Below are 14,963 nucleotides of genomic sequence, written 5' to 3' on the forward strand. Positions count from 1 at the left end.
GCCTAAATTTCATTTTAAAGGAATATCTGTGTTTTAAAAGTACACATGCTATCTTTGCTCTCTCTTAGCAAGCTGATGATGTGAATATAATTCATCTTTTATACCAGTCAACAATCTAGCTTAATAGACTGCCTGGATTCAGTGTTTTATACTCATTACTTGAAAGCCAGACCAGCCATTACAGCTATGGGTTTTTCTCTTAACATTTTAAGTTGTTTAGATACTTAGCAAGGAGTAAACAGGCAAGCAGATTTAACCAGGATGATTGTTTAGGTAAGCAGATATGATGCAGGAAGTGTGGTTCAAGGCAATGATTATATAATGTCTCATGGAAACCAAGTGAAAGAAGAGAAATACAAGCACAGAGGATGGTCAGGTGAATGAAATGGATGCCTCAATAAAGGGGTTTTGTTCTTTAATTTATAACATAGAGTATTAAACCACAGGTATTAGAGGCACTGACTAGAGTGTGCTTAAGATATCAACCTATGGAGGTTAACAGGTGGTATGGTGCTTAAGGCCCTGGACTCCTACGTGGCCAACTACAGTTCATGCCCTACACCTAGAGGCTTGAAAATCACACCGTGTGTGTGTGTGCATGCCCAAAATCTCAGGAGGAAAATGGAGACAGGATTGTGGTGTGGCATTCCCTCTGGGGGGTGATTTCTCACTTTCCCTCTCGCTGTCTCTCTCTCTCTCTCTTTTTCTCTCTCTGTCAGTCTCAGGTAAGTACACACGCCCTATGGCAAAAACCTTAAAAAAATATATGAACTTATGGTCATTGGGGCATATAGCTGAGGAGCAAGGAGGTAAAGATCATTAGAAAATGAAAGCCTGAGGGACCGGTAGATGGCATAATGAATGGTTACACCACTGGACTCCACATGGCCAACTGCACTTCTAGTCCCATACCCAATGACTTGAAACTCACGTGGGGCACATGTGCATGCATACCCAAAATCACAAGAGGAGAACGGAGAAGGGATTGCCATGTAGCCATCCCATCTGGGGAGTGATTTCTTTCCTTATGTCTCTTCAACAAGCACACACATCCAGGAGCAAAAATGTCTGTTTAAAAAAATAAATAAGAACCTGAGGATCCAAGGTGCTGACATCACATCATCTACATTAAGAATAATCACCAATAATAGTGACAGAATTGGGAGATCAGTAGGTGATGGTAACTTATGTAATAGAACGAACTTCAGGGATAAAAGAGATAGTCAAATTTTCCTCCCTACTTGATAAGATTTTTGTAAGAAAAAATGAAATATTATCTGAGAAAGCACAATAAAACCTTAATAATGGTACAAAGTGTGTATGTGTGTGTGTGTGTGTGCATGTGTGTGTGTGTGTGTATAAGAGCCCTTAGTTTTACCAGTACTTTGTGCCCTGATCTTTCTGCCTACAAGATAAACTTAAAGATAATATCCTCTCCTCATTCATGGGAGATTAGAAAGTTAAGTAACATGATATTTATATTTATATATATATATATATATGAGAGTATATGAGTATATATATAAATTTGTCTTGGGGCTTCAGAAAAAGAAAGTACTTTCTCACCAGGATTTAGAGTCATCATTTAGCCCTTGAGAGTTCTGTGTGGTATACTGGTGCTCCAGATATCACCCTAACTATAAGATAACATTCTTCCTTATCTTTAATTTCAGACATTTCAGCAGTCCTCTCTGCAGCACAAATCAAAAAAGAAAAGCAAAGGTAAGAAAAGAAAATGTAGGTCTTACTTATTTATTTTGCACTCTGAAACTCACCCAGCACACATCCTCCATTCTCTCTTGCCTGATCCCATGTGGTTTGGAAGAGCATAATTCCCTAGTGCAAGAGCTGCCAAGAATGTCTTCTCCTTCAGTTCAGTTATGATGTAAGGTATCGTTTACAACAACTGGTCTCAACAAATTTTGAGACTAGGATTACACATTTCTGATTAAATTCTCTGCCACTTATGTGGAGGGGAAAGGTTTAAAGATTTCTATATTTTTCTATTTCAATACAATATAAAAATTTTTAAATTTAAGGTCAAGTACCCAGACTTATTTTAGTGTACTATAAATTAATTTTCTACTTTCATACATTTTATAAAATTTAAGGAAAATTTTCGCTCACTCTTACCTTTAAGGTCCTATAGCAGGCAAGAGCAAAAGACGAATTTCTTGCAAAGATCTTGGCCGTGGTGACTGTGAGGGCTGGCTTTGGAAAAAGAAAGATGCAAAGAGTTATTTTTCTCAGAAATGGAAGAAATATTGGTTTGTCCTAAAGGATGCATCTCTATACTGGTATATTAATGAAGAGGTAAGACAAAGCACATTTTGTTTTCTCATCCATTTTCTGCCTTTAACCAAAAGAATCAGCTTTAATTCTTGTACTTTAAAATCATATAATTACTTTAAGAAAAGTTCTAGAGATCTCTGCTAGTTATTTTTCAGTCTGCACTCTTAAAATGATTGTATTTTGAAGTTCTGCAAAAATAGTTGTTTCAATTATTCTAATGTTGCTACAAATATGAAGCACAGATAAACTATAGTAAAATTCTGTTTAAGAAGAAAAGAGAAAGGAACCAGATAAATCAAATTCACAATGAAACATGCAATACTACAATAGACATAATAGAATACAAAACATTATTAGAGGATACTATGAGTGACTATACACCAACAAACAAGATTTACCTAAAAGGAGGAACACTCAGTCAGAAAAGTGCTTGCACATCTATGTTTATTGCAGCATTATAAACAATTCCTAAGACATGGAACCAACCCAGATGTCCATGAACAGGCAATGGATTGAAAAAGTATGGTATATATACTCTATGGAATACTACTCAGCCATTAAAAAAAAAAAGACCCAAGCATTTGAGATGAAGTGGATGAATATGGAAGATTTACTGAGTGATGCAAGCCAGACTATGAAAGAGAGATATTGCACGTCTCCACTTAATATATACTGTCTGCACTCTATGGTGGAAACTGAAAGAGTAGAGGATATAGAAGCATGGAAAATGGTTATGGATTCTGGAGACAGTGTGGGGAAATGGTGGGAGAAGGGAGAGAGTGTGAGGAAAGGAATCAAGGAGAAAAATAAGAGAGGCAAGACATTTATGGGACCCAGAAATGGATGATTATCTGTTGATGATAATGTGTATAGTATTTTCAACTGCACTGGTGTGAAGTGTATTCATGTGTATTCATAAGGCTGTAGCGATGTACAGTGATTGAATATATAAAATAAATTAAAATTTTAAAAATGTCTGTATATCTAATTTAAAATATCAAATCAATTCAAGCAATGGCTTAACTAAAAAGATTATATGCTCATGTACCATACAACATTATTTCAGTCAATAACAAACCACACGTACAATGGTGGTCACATGAGATTAAACCATAGTGCCTAAATGTGTGTTTGGCTACACCATGTAGACTAGTATGAGTATACCCAGTGATGTCTACACAAAGATTGAACTCACATAACAATACATTTCTTGGAACATATTGCTATCAGTAAGCAATGCATCACTATACATGGAAATTTAATAGAAATTTTTAAATATATTGCTTTTGTTCAGAGTTTCACATTTTTTTCTTTTTGGGGGGGGTTGGGGGAGAAATCCCTTTAATATTGTATAAATTAATATAATAAATAATATCATCTGAATTCAATTCAGTTTTTTAAAGAAAAATGAACTAGTAGACTAGTTTTGAAAATACACAAATATACATTTCACTTGACACAATTGAAGAGTTGAGGGAGAATGCATATATATACATTTAAATTGTTCTTATGAGAAGCCAGCAGGTGGTGTGGTGATTGGGGCATTGGACTCCCACATGACTGTGATTCAAATCCCAGACCTGATGGCTTGTTTTCTCACCTTCCCTTTCTCTCTCTCTCTCTGTGGTCAAATTTTTAAAATAACAATAATAAATAAAATTAAATAAATAATTGTTTTAAAAATTATTCTTATGATTTCTTGGGTTAGTTTACTACAGAGATTTATATTCAGAGTAATCATATTAAAACGTATCATAGATATGAACAGATACACTGGGCCAGTATGTGACATAGTGGTTAAGTGCTGGACTCTCACATGGTTGACCATGGTTCAAGTCTCAGACCCAGTGGTTTGGGCCCTCATGCAGGGCCCAAAGTTCTGTAAAGAAAATGAAGGAGAACAGATTGCATTGTGGCCATCCTCTAGGGGATGTTTTCTCACTTTCTGTCCCTCTCTGTCTCTCTGGCAAGCACACATGCCCTAGAGAAACAAACTGTCCCCCAAAAAAGATATCTGCAGATATACCAAGAGTATACCTGATTCATTGATATTCCCTTCACCATACATTCTCTTTGATTCTTTACTATAGCCATTTCTCAGTTCAGTTTATTGGTTTGTTTTGTTTTTTTTTTTTTTTAAACAGTGGTTTCTTCTGTTAACTTATTTTATCAAAAAAGTACATGCTGGGACCAGCAGATGGCATAATGGTTACATTGCTGGACTCCCACATAGACAACCACAGTTCGAGTCCTGGACCTGGCAGCTAAAAACTCATGGCAGGCATTTGTGTGCATGAGCGTGCCCAAAATCCCGAGAGGAGAATGGAGGAGAAGGGATTGTGGTGTGGCCATCACCACTGAGGGGGTGATTTCTTACTTTCTATCTCTTTGGTGACCACACGCACCCTATAGCAAAAATCTCTATTAAAAAAGTACATGCTTAATATACTGGGAGGACTTAATAGTCTTAATCAAATACTTTTATGGCAGGACCAGCAGTTGGTGAAAGGGCTATGTCACTGAACTCCCTTGTAGTTGACCGCGGTTCGAGTCCCAGACCTGGTGGCTTAAACTCATGCCAGGCGTGTGTGCGTGGTGTGTGCCCAAGATCCCTAGAGGAGAATGGGGGAGAGGGAATTGTGGTGTGGCCATCCCCCCTGGGGGGTGATTTCTTACTTTCTGTCTCTCTGTCTCTCTCTGTCTTTCTGGCGAGTGCACGTGCCCTATAGTGGAAAATCTCTCAAAAAAATACTTTTATGCTAACATATTCACCAATTTGCATATAAAGATTAATTGTTGAAAAATAGTTTTACATTATTATACCCTCGATTATAACATGCAGTGTCCAGAGAATTTTATGTTCCCTAGAACATAACATAGCATTACATTATGCTAGGTTATGTTATGCTTAGGATTTAGGAATCATATCACCTGAGCTACTGTGCCTCAATTTCCTCATCTGTAAACTGAGAGTAATAATGCTTATCTCATTGAGCTATCATATAGACGAAATGTATTAGTGCATTAAAAGCCCACTGAGAACAATACCTGGTACATACTAAATGCTCAATAAACATATGCTATTAGTAAAATTTTTTCAGTGAACCTCATTTATAAAATCTTAAATTAATAATTTGCTATTTAAAATTGATGTGTATATTACCTATATAAAAGATTTGGTTTTAATATTTTTGTGGCAATTACACAATCAGATAAAGTACTACTGTCTGTTTTGCTGTGGGTCTTATTTTAGAAATAGTGAACAAACCATAATTTTAACTACATTTTCATTTAACAGATACATATTAAATATTTTTCACTAATCAAGTAGTATCAAGATTTAATATCTCTATTATTACTTTATTGTAAGATCACTTGTAGATTTCTCTGCTACAAACTAGATTATATTCTATCTTTCAAAGTTTAAGTAATAAAAAACTGACCTAGGACTGGCAGATGGTGTAATGGTTACATCACAAGACTCCCGTGTATTTGACCACAGTTTGAGTCCTGGACACGACTACTTAAAACATGCCGGGCATGTGTGTGTGTGTGCCCAAGATCCCAAGAGAAGAATGGAGGAGAAGGGATTGTGGCATGGCCATCCCCCCTGGGAAGTTTTTTTTTATTTTCTGTCTATTTCTCTCTATCTCTCTGGAGATTGCATGCACCCTATAGCAAAAATCTCTCTCTCTTTTATTTTTTTTAAAAAAGACCCTTTTTTATTGCACAGTAGCTAAGTTTCAATTAACAAGTTATTGTTACTGTGTTAGCCTTGTGACAAATGAGTGATTAATTTCATAGTATATGTTGCAAGAGATACCTTAGTATGTGTTTTTTTTTGAGAAATGTGAAAAATTACTCATCACATCCTTATGGGGAGATGATAACTGCCTGCAAAATATTCACAATCATTTAAAATTTTAAATTAAGAGTATCAAGGGTAATGTAACATAGAAATCAAAGTAAGAAAAGGATTTGAAAACATTATCTTTAAGATTAAAAGAAAAAATGCTCATATATTGAAAAATTGTAATACTGTGACATTTTAGAGCATACATTACAATCAGTATTAGAAGCATCAAATTGTTTCAGTTTTGCATTATAACTTAGCATTGAAAGAAATCATACACATACACTAAAACAATTGAAAATTTATTTTTTTCTTTGAAGTAGTGGTTGGGAATTAATCTCATTTGAACCTGATATCTAAGGAGCTATAGACTGGTTTAGTGCAGATAAAATAGAAGGCAAGGAGCATAAGAGTGTGTGAGATTGGCCATGGACAGGAAAAAGGAGACAGTAATTAAAAGGATTAGTCAAAGATAGTCTTAGCTTAGTTGAGATAACTTGTATATAATATAAAATCTTGGATAATTTCCCTCTTTTTCAATGCAGCATTAGAAAGAGGGAGGTTTTATGTATTTTTTTTCAGTGTTTTGGGTAAAAATCAACTTTATATATAAGGAGACTTCAAAAAGTCATGGAAAAATGGAACTAAAGTACACGTTTATTTTCATACCGAAAGAAAACCAAATCTGTGCATACTTTTTTCAAAATATACATTTTTATGAACTTTTTAAAGACATCTCAGTTATAGCATGTACCCAAACCAGATATTTGAAGATCAAATTGACCCGTGTCATTTGTAAACTCACAAAATACACAAAATAATTGTAATATATTTAGAAAAACTTAATTCAGGTTTGAGAAGTGATTTGTTGGAGGCAAAAGGGAAATCGAATCAGTACATTTCCCTGAACATGAAGAAATAATAGAAAATTGTGAATTACACATGTGGACTTTAGTTATATGTTATAAAGGTACATTTACTTTCTGAGCAGAAAATTGGTTATAAAATTTGTTTCCCTCTCAAAATTAAAGAATTTTCTATCCTTATTTTAATATAAGGTTTTGTATATATTTTAATTTGTAATATTCTAAGCCTTCTAAATATCCCTTCAATTTCTGTAATATAACAGGTAAGAGTGGAATTCTAATATCTAAAATATCAAATTGAAGAAATCCAATGAACAATTTTATTAATATGTATATTTAAGGCATCTATATATGATATTATTAGCTTTAAGCCTTCGTATATAATATCCTAAAAAAGAGTGTTGCCTCTTCAGGATGAAAAAGCAGAAGGATTCATCAGTCTGCCCGAATTTAAAATTGATAGAGCCAGTGAATGCCGCAAGAAATAGTAAGTTGATTTTATTTGGGGAAGAGTTTCTTTAAATTTACAACCGTTAAATTATAGGTTACTTGTCTAATGTTTTTAAATTAAGGTAATAAAAAGCAATTTTGTGGACAAAAAATTAGATTTTTAACTGATACTTGTCATCATGGTAGAAGCATTGTATAAGTAAACTCAAGTTAGATATTGAGATAACTTTACCCATAAAAATTATTTGGTTCAAACTTATTTCCAATTTGTAGTAAAATAAATGTAATTTGTTTCCTTTTTCAGTGCATTCAAAGCCTGTCATCCTAAAATTAAAAGCTTTTATTTTGCTGCTGAACACCTCGATGATATGAACAGGTAAAGTATTACTTAAATTTCAAAGTACTTAGAAACTCAGTTAGGCCTAGAAATCTGTTTTCTATAGTAATCCTTAGAGAACAATATCACTGATGTTTCTGCATTAATCAGCTTTTAAAAAATGAATCCAGCCATAGCTCTGAGTGACTGTACCTGATTTTAAAAAACAACATTTAAGGCTGACCCTGTAGCACAATGGTCAAGGGTACTGGCCCTGGCAGCCAGAAATACATGGCAGGCATGTGTGTCCCTAATTCTGACAGGATGGAGAAATAGAGGATAAGGGATTACAACAACCATGCCCCATTGGGGCAATGCTTTCTCCCTCTCTACCACTCTGAATCTGGCAAGCATACATGCCCTCTGGCAATCAAAAAAAAAAAAAAAAGCAGTAGTTAGTTAAAGCAAACTCATTGACTAGTTGTCAAGTTTACTAAAATGGTGTCAGGATCCATATATGACCCAAAAATCTACCACAACAAATAAGAGATTTTTCAGAAAGTTCGTTACAAGATTGTTTTGGTCCAGCCAGTGGTACAGTACTAAAACAATGCTCTGGGATACTGAACCCACATGAGAAGGTCCTGGGATCATGTCCCAAGACCTCCATGTACACATGCGTACATACATGGTTATCCATAATCTAGGCTGGCTGAGTCAAGGGATAAATCACAGCATGAAGAACCTGTTTGGGATGACTGAACCCCTCACTTTTTCTCTCTCTTTCTCTCTCTCTCCAAATAAATAAATAAATAAACTTTAAAAATAATGTCTTCCAATTTATTCCTAGATAGGGGAAAAAAGATTTTTAAAAAGCTGACTTTTTAAAGTGATGAATACTTTTGACAGAACATCCATCTTAGTAATTCATGTCTAAGCAAAGTCAGTATTTCTTTCTGTCACCTTTTGCCTATCACCAGGCAGAAGCATGCAGCTAACTTATTAAATGCCTCCAGGATTATTTGGTGGCTCAGGGAAAATTTAACACAGAGTAGATACTAATTTTTGCCCATTACCTACCACATTCTGCTTCATGTTTTTGCTTTAGCTTTTCTAGTTTTATCCTTTTTTTGTTTGTTTTTTGTTTTGTTTTGTTTTGTTTTTGAGGTTTTTTGCTATAGGGCATGTGTGCTCACCAAAAAGACAGAGAGACAGAAAGCGAGAAATTACCCCCAAGCAGGGATGGCCACACCGCAATCCTTTCTCCTCCATTCTCCTCTTGGGATCTTGGGCATGCACATGCGCCCGGCGTGCGTTTAAGCCACTAGGTCCGGGATTCGAGCCGCGGTCGACTACATGGGAGTCCAGCGACATAGCCATTACACTTACTGCTGGTCACCTTTTTTTTCCTTTTCATTTACTTTCCCCTGTCCTTTTTCTAGAATATAGAAATGAGGTTTAAGCTTCAAAATTTTCCCCTTTCTATAAATTTAGAAGCCAGCCAGTGCTTATTACATATATAACCTTCCTATGGTTAGGGAGAGGCAGTATAGCAATAGCAATCAGGAACATAAACTTTGGAACCAGACTGTCTAAATCCCAACTGTGTTACTTACCAACTATGTTACCTTGGAGAAAGGACTTGACCTCTCCATGCCTGTTATTGTCCAATCTATATAATAGATAGGTGATGATAAGAAACATCTAAATCTCAACTCTGCCACTTAATAGTTACATAACCTTGAGCAAGAAACTAAACTGTATACCAGGCTATTCACCTTTTATAAAGTGGGAATAATTATCATCCCCATTAGGAGGACTTTTGTGAGGAGTAAATAAACACACAGATGTCACTTCTTGTCCCTAACTCTCCTATAAATGTAGGTGGTTCCACATACCACTGAAGAAAAACCCAAAACCATGTGTTTTATTTCGATGACGAGTTTGGTCAAAACTGTGATCTTCACATCATATGTTTAAAAGTACTGTTTTATGTAAGGCTTGCCATAATGCACTAAATCTTTCAGAATTAAATTGTCTTGAAATACTAAATTTTAAAATTTTAATTACAGTAGATTTTTATGATTTTGCTATATTTATAATCTTATTCCTATCATATATTTTCAATAGGCATTTTTTTCTTTATTTATTTTGTATTCCATTGCTGTATGTCATTACAGTATACTAAATATGTTTACTCATTGTGAATTCACTATATATTGGTTCAGTAAGATTTTTTTTTATTACTTGCTAACAGAAGGGGGAATGAGCTCATGTAAAAAATATTCATAGAGAATTACTGATGAGAGAAACTCATTTTGTTCAGTAATCTTATGTAATAGCAAGATGTTCTTGGTTTTGATTATTCTATATGTAATTTTTCTATTAATGGAAGATGTGGGGGAAGAGAGAAATAGTGGTATATTTTACAAAGGGTCTTGCCATGTCATAATCATCCTGCCCCAGCCTTCCAGTTAACTAGAACCACAAGTGCAGGCCACACTCAGGATTTAGATTGGACTAGGAGCCAAACCTAAGCATTCAGTGTTGCCTCAGCCACTAGGTAGTGGCATCCTAGGTAGGCTACCATGACTGGGCCTATGTCTTACCTATTAAAGGTTGCCTGAGTCTTCAAGAAATAATACATTTATCTAAATAATAATAATTATAATAAATATATGCTTTAACTGATTATTTCATAATTTTAAAAATATCATATCTATTTTCTATGGAAATATATTTCTTTTCCATATTAAATATATATGTATATATATGTTTGTGTGTGTATGTGTGTGTAATTGGAGTTCAAAATAATCCTTATTATTTTCTTCCATAAAGTAAGAGCACATACATATGTACATATACCCAAGTACCTGTGTATATTTGCAGTCAGCCATATAGGACCCAGCTCATGTAACTACCTGGCCACCAGCTAGCCCAATTTTATTCCCCTTCTAATCCAGTCCCATCTTCACTTCCAAAATATACTTGCGGTAATGATTGCACTGTTACCACAATAAAGTTGGGATTTAGGTCACTTGTTCTTAAAATTAAAGCTTAGCTTTCCATATGTGTGACTTTGGCTATTAGAGACAACTTTCTTCCCTTTTCAAGATACACAGTAAACACCACTTGGCAAAAAAATGATTAAATATTTGAGTTACTTAGAATAATGTCATCTCCTACTTGACAGAGAAGAGAAGATCTTTAGAGAAAAAGTTCTCAAACACAAGTTTTTCTTAAAATTATGTATATATCAAATTATTATAGGACTTAATGACATTAAGTATACTAGTGATTCCAAATTTACCCAAACTAGTGTGGAAGGTGAATTCCTCTTCACTTTCTGATTTGAGAAAGTATATGGATCATGGCTGAGAAATAACCAATAGGCAATTGTCACATTGTTTAATGATGTGATTTGATAATCTGATATGGTATAAATGCCACATTGTTTTAAGATGTGATTTGATAATCTGATGTAATATGAATAGTTGCAATAGTGAACTTAGGGAGAGCCCTGGTTAGACAAAAGAAAGTTAATGAAATTGTTTTGCTTCATATAGTTCCTACATTGGCAGTAGCAGCACAACTGAAAGAGGAAAGAACTAAGATTTATTTTTACTTAGTATTCATGCAAATACACTTTCAGAATCTATGTAGTATTCATGAAAATACACTTTCAGAATCTATGCAGAGGTTAAATTAGTATATGCTCATTGCGTCTCTAGATAACCTAATACCCTTGTATTTATAGACAAGTTTCTAAAGTACTCCCAAGATGTATTTCCCATTGGATCATGAAACTCCAGTTAGTTTTAATTAAAGCTATTATTTCATAGTAAAACTATTATTTTGACAGGCAAAGTCCATAATTCTTTCCCTTTTTAGGATAAATTAGACCTAATATTGTTTAAATATCTCTAAAGGCGCATTTGTTCTGAAGAAACAGAACAATGAGATGATATGGAACAGTTTTACATTTGGAGCAACAAAATTAATATGACTTTGGTCATCTCAAAGCCCTTTATGTTACAGATATTAATATCTTTGCCCAAGAATTTTCTATTGAAATGGCATTTTTGATGTGGCAGCAATTTGTACTTCAGCAAATTATAGCTCATTGAAACTCCACGTATAAAGAGTAGCAAAGAACACTTCTAATATATTGGGTAATTCCATATATTCTGAAGTATCTTAAAGTAAATATTTTTAAGTAAAGTATAACAAATTAAGTTGTGATGTTACTGATTTTAACATTTATTTTTTCAGATGGCTTAACAGAATTAATATGCTGACTGCAGGATATGCAGAGAGAGAAAGGATTAAACAAGATAAAGGTAAAGTAATACTGTTTTTTTATTCTGTTGATTTTTTTTATATAATCCTATATAGTGATTCTTTGTTATCAGTTGACAGAAACTATGTATGTCAATTTGTGGTTATTTATCTTCTGATCACTTTGAATCCAGACCATAGCATCTTATAGGTAAGATTTGTAAGTCAAGTAGATAGGGACTGAACTCTCAGAATTTTGGAGTAGCTAATATAGAGTTCTCACCTATTTATTGCCTTCTCCTTCCCCTTGTTTCCTATGGGGAAACAAAATCTTAAAAAAGAAAAAACTGGGACCAGCAGTTGGCATAATGGATATGTCACTGGACTCTCAAGTAGCAAACTGTGATTCAAGTTCCTGACCCTGTGGCTTAAACTCACACTGGGCACGTGTGTGTGTGCCCAAGATCCCGAGAGGAGAATGAAAAAGGAATTGTGGTGTGGCCATCCCTCCTGGGGGGTGATTTCTCACTTTCTGTCTCTCTCTCTGTCTCTTTCTGGTGAGCGCATGCACCCTATGGCAAAAACCTCTCCAAAAAATAAAATATAAAAAGCCTATTATTATAGGTCTTATGTATTAACACAAGTCTAGATCATTGACAGTAGGGTTTTTTTCCCCCCAGTTTATCAATTTTATAGATGTTTACATGACCTTTTATGCAAATAAATTAAATGAATAATCCCTTCTTTGATAAATTATCTCATTTGGTTATGTTCTTCAGTTTGGTTACTATGTAACTATGACTTTATGGAATTTGCCTTGGAATTGAACTCAGATTTATGAAACACAGTATCATAATGCAGCATTAAATCTTAAGGATGAAAGTTGTACTTTCTGAGGTGGTTTTACATTTTGCAAAGTATGTTTGTTGTATATCCCTTGGAAGCATAAATTCTTTTTATTTTTTTGGAGAGTTGTTTGTTTGTTTGGTTGGTTTTTTTTTTTTTTTTTGCTATAGGGTGCGTGCGCTCACCAGACAGACAGACAGAGACAGAAAGACAGAAAGTGAGAAATCACCCCCCAGGGAGGATGGCCAGGCCGCAATCCCTTCTCCTCCGTTCTCCTCTCGGGATCTTGGGAACGGGAGCAGCATGAATGATTCCACAAATGATGTGGAAGCCATCTCCATCAATCAGTGTGCAAACCCTAGCTAAGAATGTGAAGTGTCAAACCAGTTACTAATACACTTTTCTTTCTTTAAATTTTCCTAGTGGGTACATTCATTCACTCATAGAGAGAAAAGAGAGGAAGTGAGAAAGAAGACAACTTTGTGTGTGTGTGTGGCATTTTACTTTTTTCTGTATTTTTTGTCATAGGGTGTACGTGCTCGACAGACAGGAAAAAAGTGAGAAATCACTCCCTAGCGGGGGATGGCCACATCCTCCTCCGTTCTCCTCTCGGGACTTTGGACATGTGGACACACATGCCTGGTGTGAGTTTCAAATCACCAGGTCAAGGACTCAAACCATGGTCAGCCATGTGGGAATCCAACACTTTAATCACTATGCCACCTACTGGCTCCAAAGACAACTTTCTTCTTTTTTTGAGAGATTTTTGCTGTAGGACACATGTGCTCACTAGAGAGAGAGAGAGAGAAAGCAGAAAATCACCCCCCCCCAGGGGAGATGCCCACGCTGCAATCCCTTCTCCTCCTTTCTCCTCTCAGGACTTTGGGCATGTTCACACATGTGCCTGGAATCAGTTTCAAGCCATCAGGTCCAGGACTTGAGTCACAGTTGACTATGTAGGAGTACAGCACATAACGCTACACCATCTGCTGATCCTGAAAACAACTTTCTTAATAGTTAAAAGTTTATTCCTAGATCAGTTTGTGACCTAGTGATTAAGATGGCTAGGCCTTATATGGCCAACCATGTGGTTCAAGTCCTAGACCTGGCAACTTGAGAAACATACCAGGTGCACACACATGCATGCCCAAAATTCCAAAAGGAAGAAGAAATGGAGAAGGGATTGTAGTGTGACTATGCCCCGTAGAGAAGAGCTTTCTCACCCTCCCCACACTCCTCCTCCAGCTGTCTCTTTGTAGTGAGTACACATGTCCTATGGCAAACATTTTTTTTTAAAGCTTGTTTCCCAGGCCTGCAGATGGCATGGAGGTGTAGATTGCTAGATGCCTCATGGGTGACTACGGGGCTCAAGTCCCAGACCTGCCACATTGAGGAACATGGTAGGCACATGTATATGTGTGCCCAAAATCCTGAGAGGAAAATGGAGAAGGAATTGCAGTGTGGCAGTCCCTCCAAGGGGTGATTTCTCACCTCTCTCTCTCTCTCTCTCTCTCTCTCTCTATCTCTCTCTCTCTTCCTCTCTCTCTGGTCAAATTTAAAAAAGGAAGGAAGGAGAAAAAGAAGGAAAAAAAGTAAAATAATCCTTAAAAAAAAAGACATGAAACAGTTTTGGTGTTTTGTTTTTGTTTTAAGTGCTTTATAGCCTTTTTAAAAAAAATCCAAGAATTAGAAGTGTGGGCAATGTAAATATAAGAGAATAAAATCTTTGCAAAAGTCAATTTATGTGAATGAGAAAGTTTGGATTTTTACAAAAGTCAATTTATGTGAATGAGAAAGCTTGGATTTTTAGGCTTTAACTTCTGTATTTTATCACTCAGCATTACTTTGAAGCTGAGCATGGCCTTGATTTTAGTGAATTTTCTTTGTACTTGGTATTATATAACCAAATTTCATTATGGGTGAAAGAACTGGTAAGTTATAGTGTGCATGCAGTTTTCAAAAAGTATTTATTATGCCCTGGTCTCTCATGTGAGTATATATGTTAGTACCAACTGGGATATGGTAGAAAATCATAGGCAAGGGCCAGCAGGTGGCATAGTGG

The 14,963-nt window shown here is 35.4% G+C and overlaps 1 protein-coding gene across 1 annotated transcript in view; it reads left to right on the forward strand.

Moving 5' to 3' along the window:
- CNKSR2 (connector enhancer of kinase suppressor of Ras 2) overlaps positions 1-14,963 on the forward strand; it is a 299,161-nt gene that overhangs the window by 227,184 nt on the left and 57,014 nt on the right. The window contains exons 15-19 of the mRNA XM_006146681.2: positions 1,674-1,722; positions 2,141-2,313; positions 7,425-7,498; positions 7,766-7,837; positions 12,050-12,117. Coding sequence (XP_006146743.1) covers positions 1,674-1,722; positions 2,141-2,313; positions 7,425-7,498; positions 7,766-7,837; positions 12,050-12,117 — 436 coding nt within the window. The remainder of the gene's footprint in view (positions 1-1,673; positions 1,723-2,140; positions 2,314-7,424; positions 7,499-7,765; positions 7,838-12,049; positions 12,118-14,963) is intronic.

This window comes from Tupaia chinensis, unplaced genomic scaffold (genome assembly GCF_000334495.1).
Source record: "Tupaia chinensis unplaced genomic scaffold, TupChi_1.0 Scaffold000184_1, whole genome shotgun sequence".
NCBI classification, from domain to species: Eukaryota; Metazoa; Chordata; class Mammalia; order Scandentia; family Tupaiidae; genus Tupaia; species Tupaia belangeri.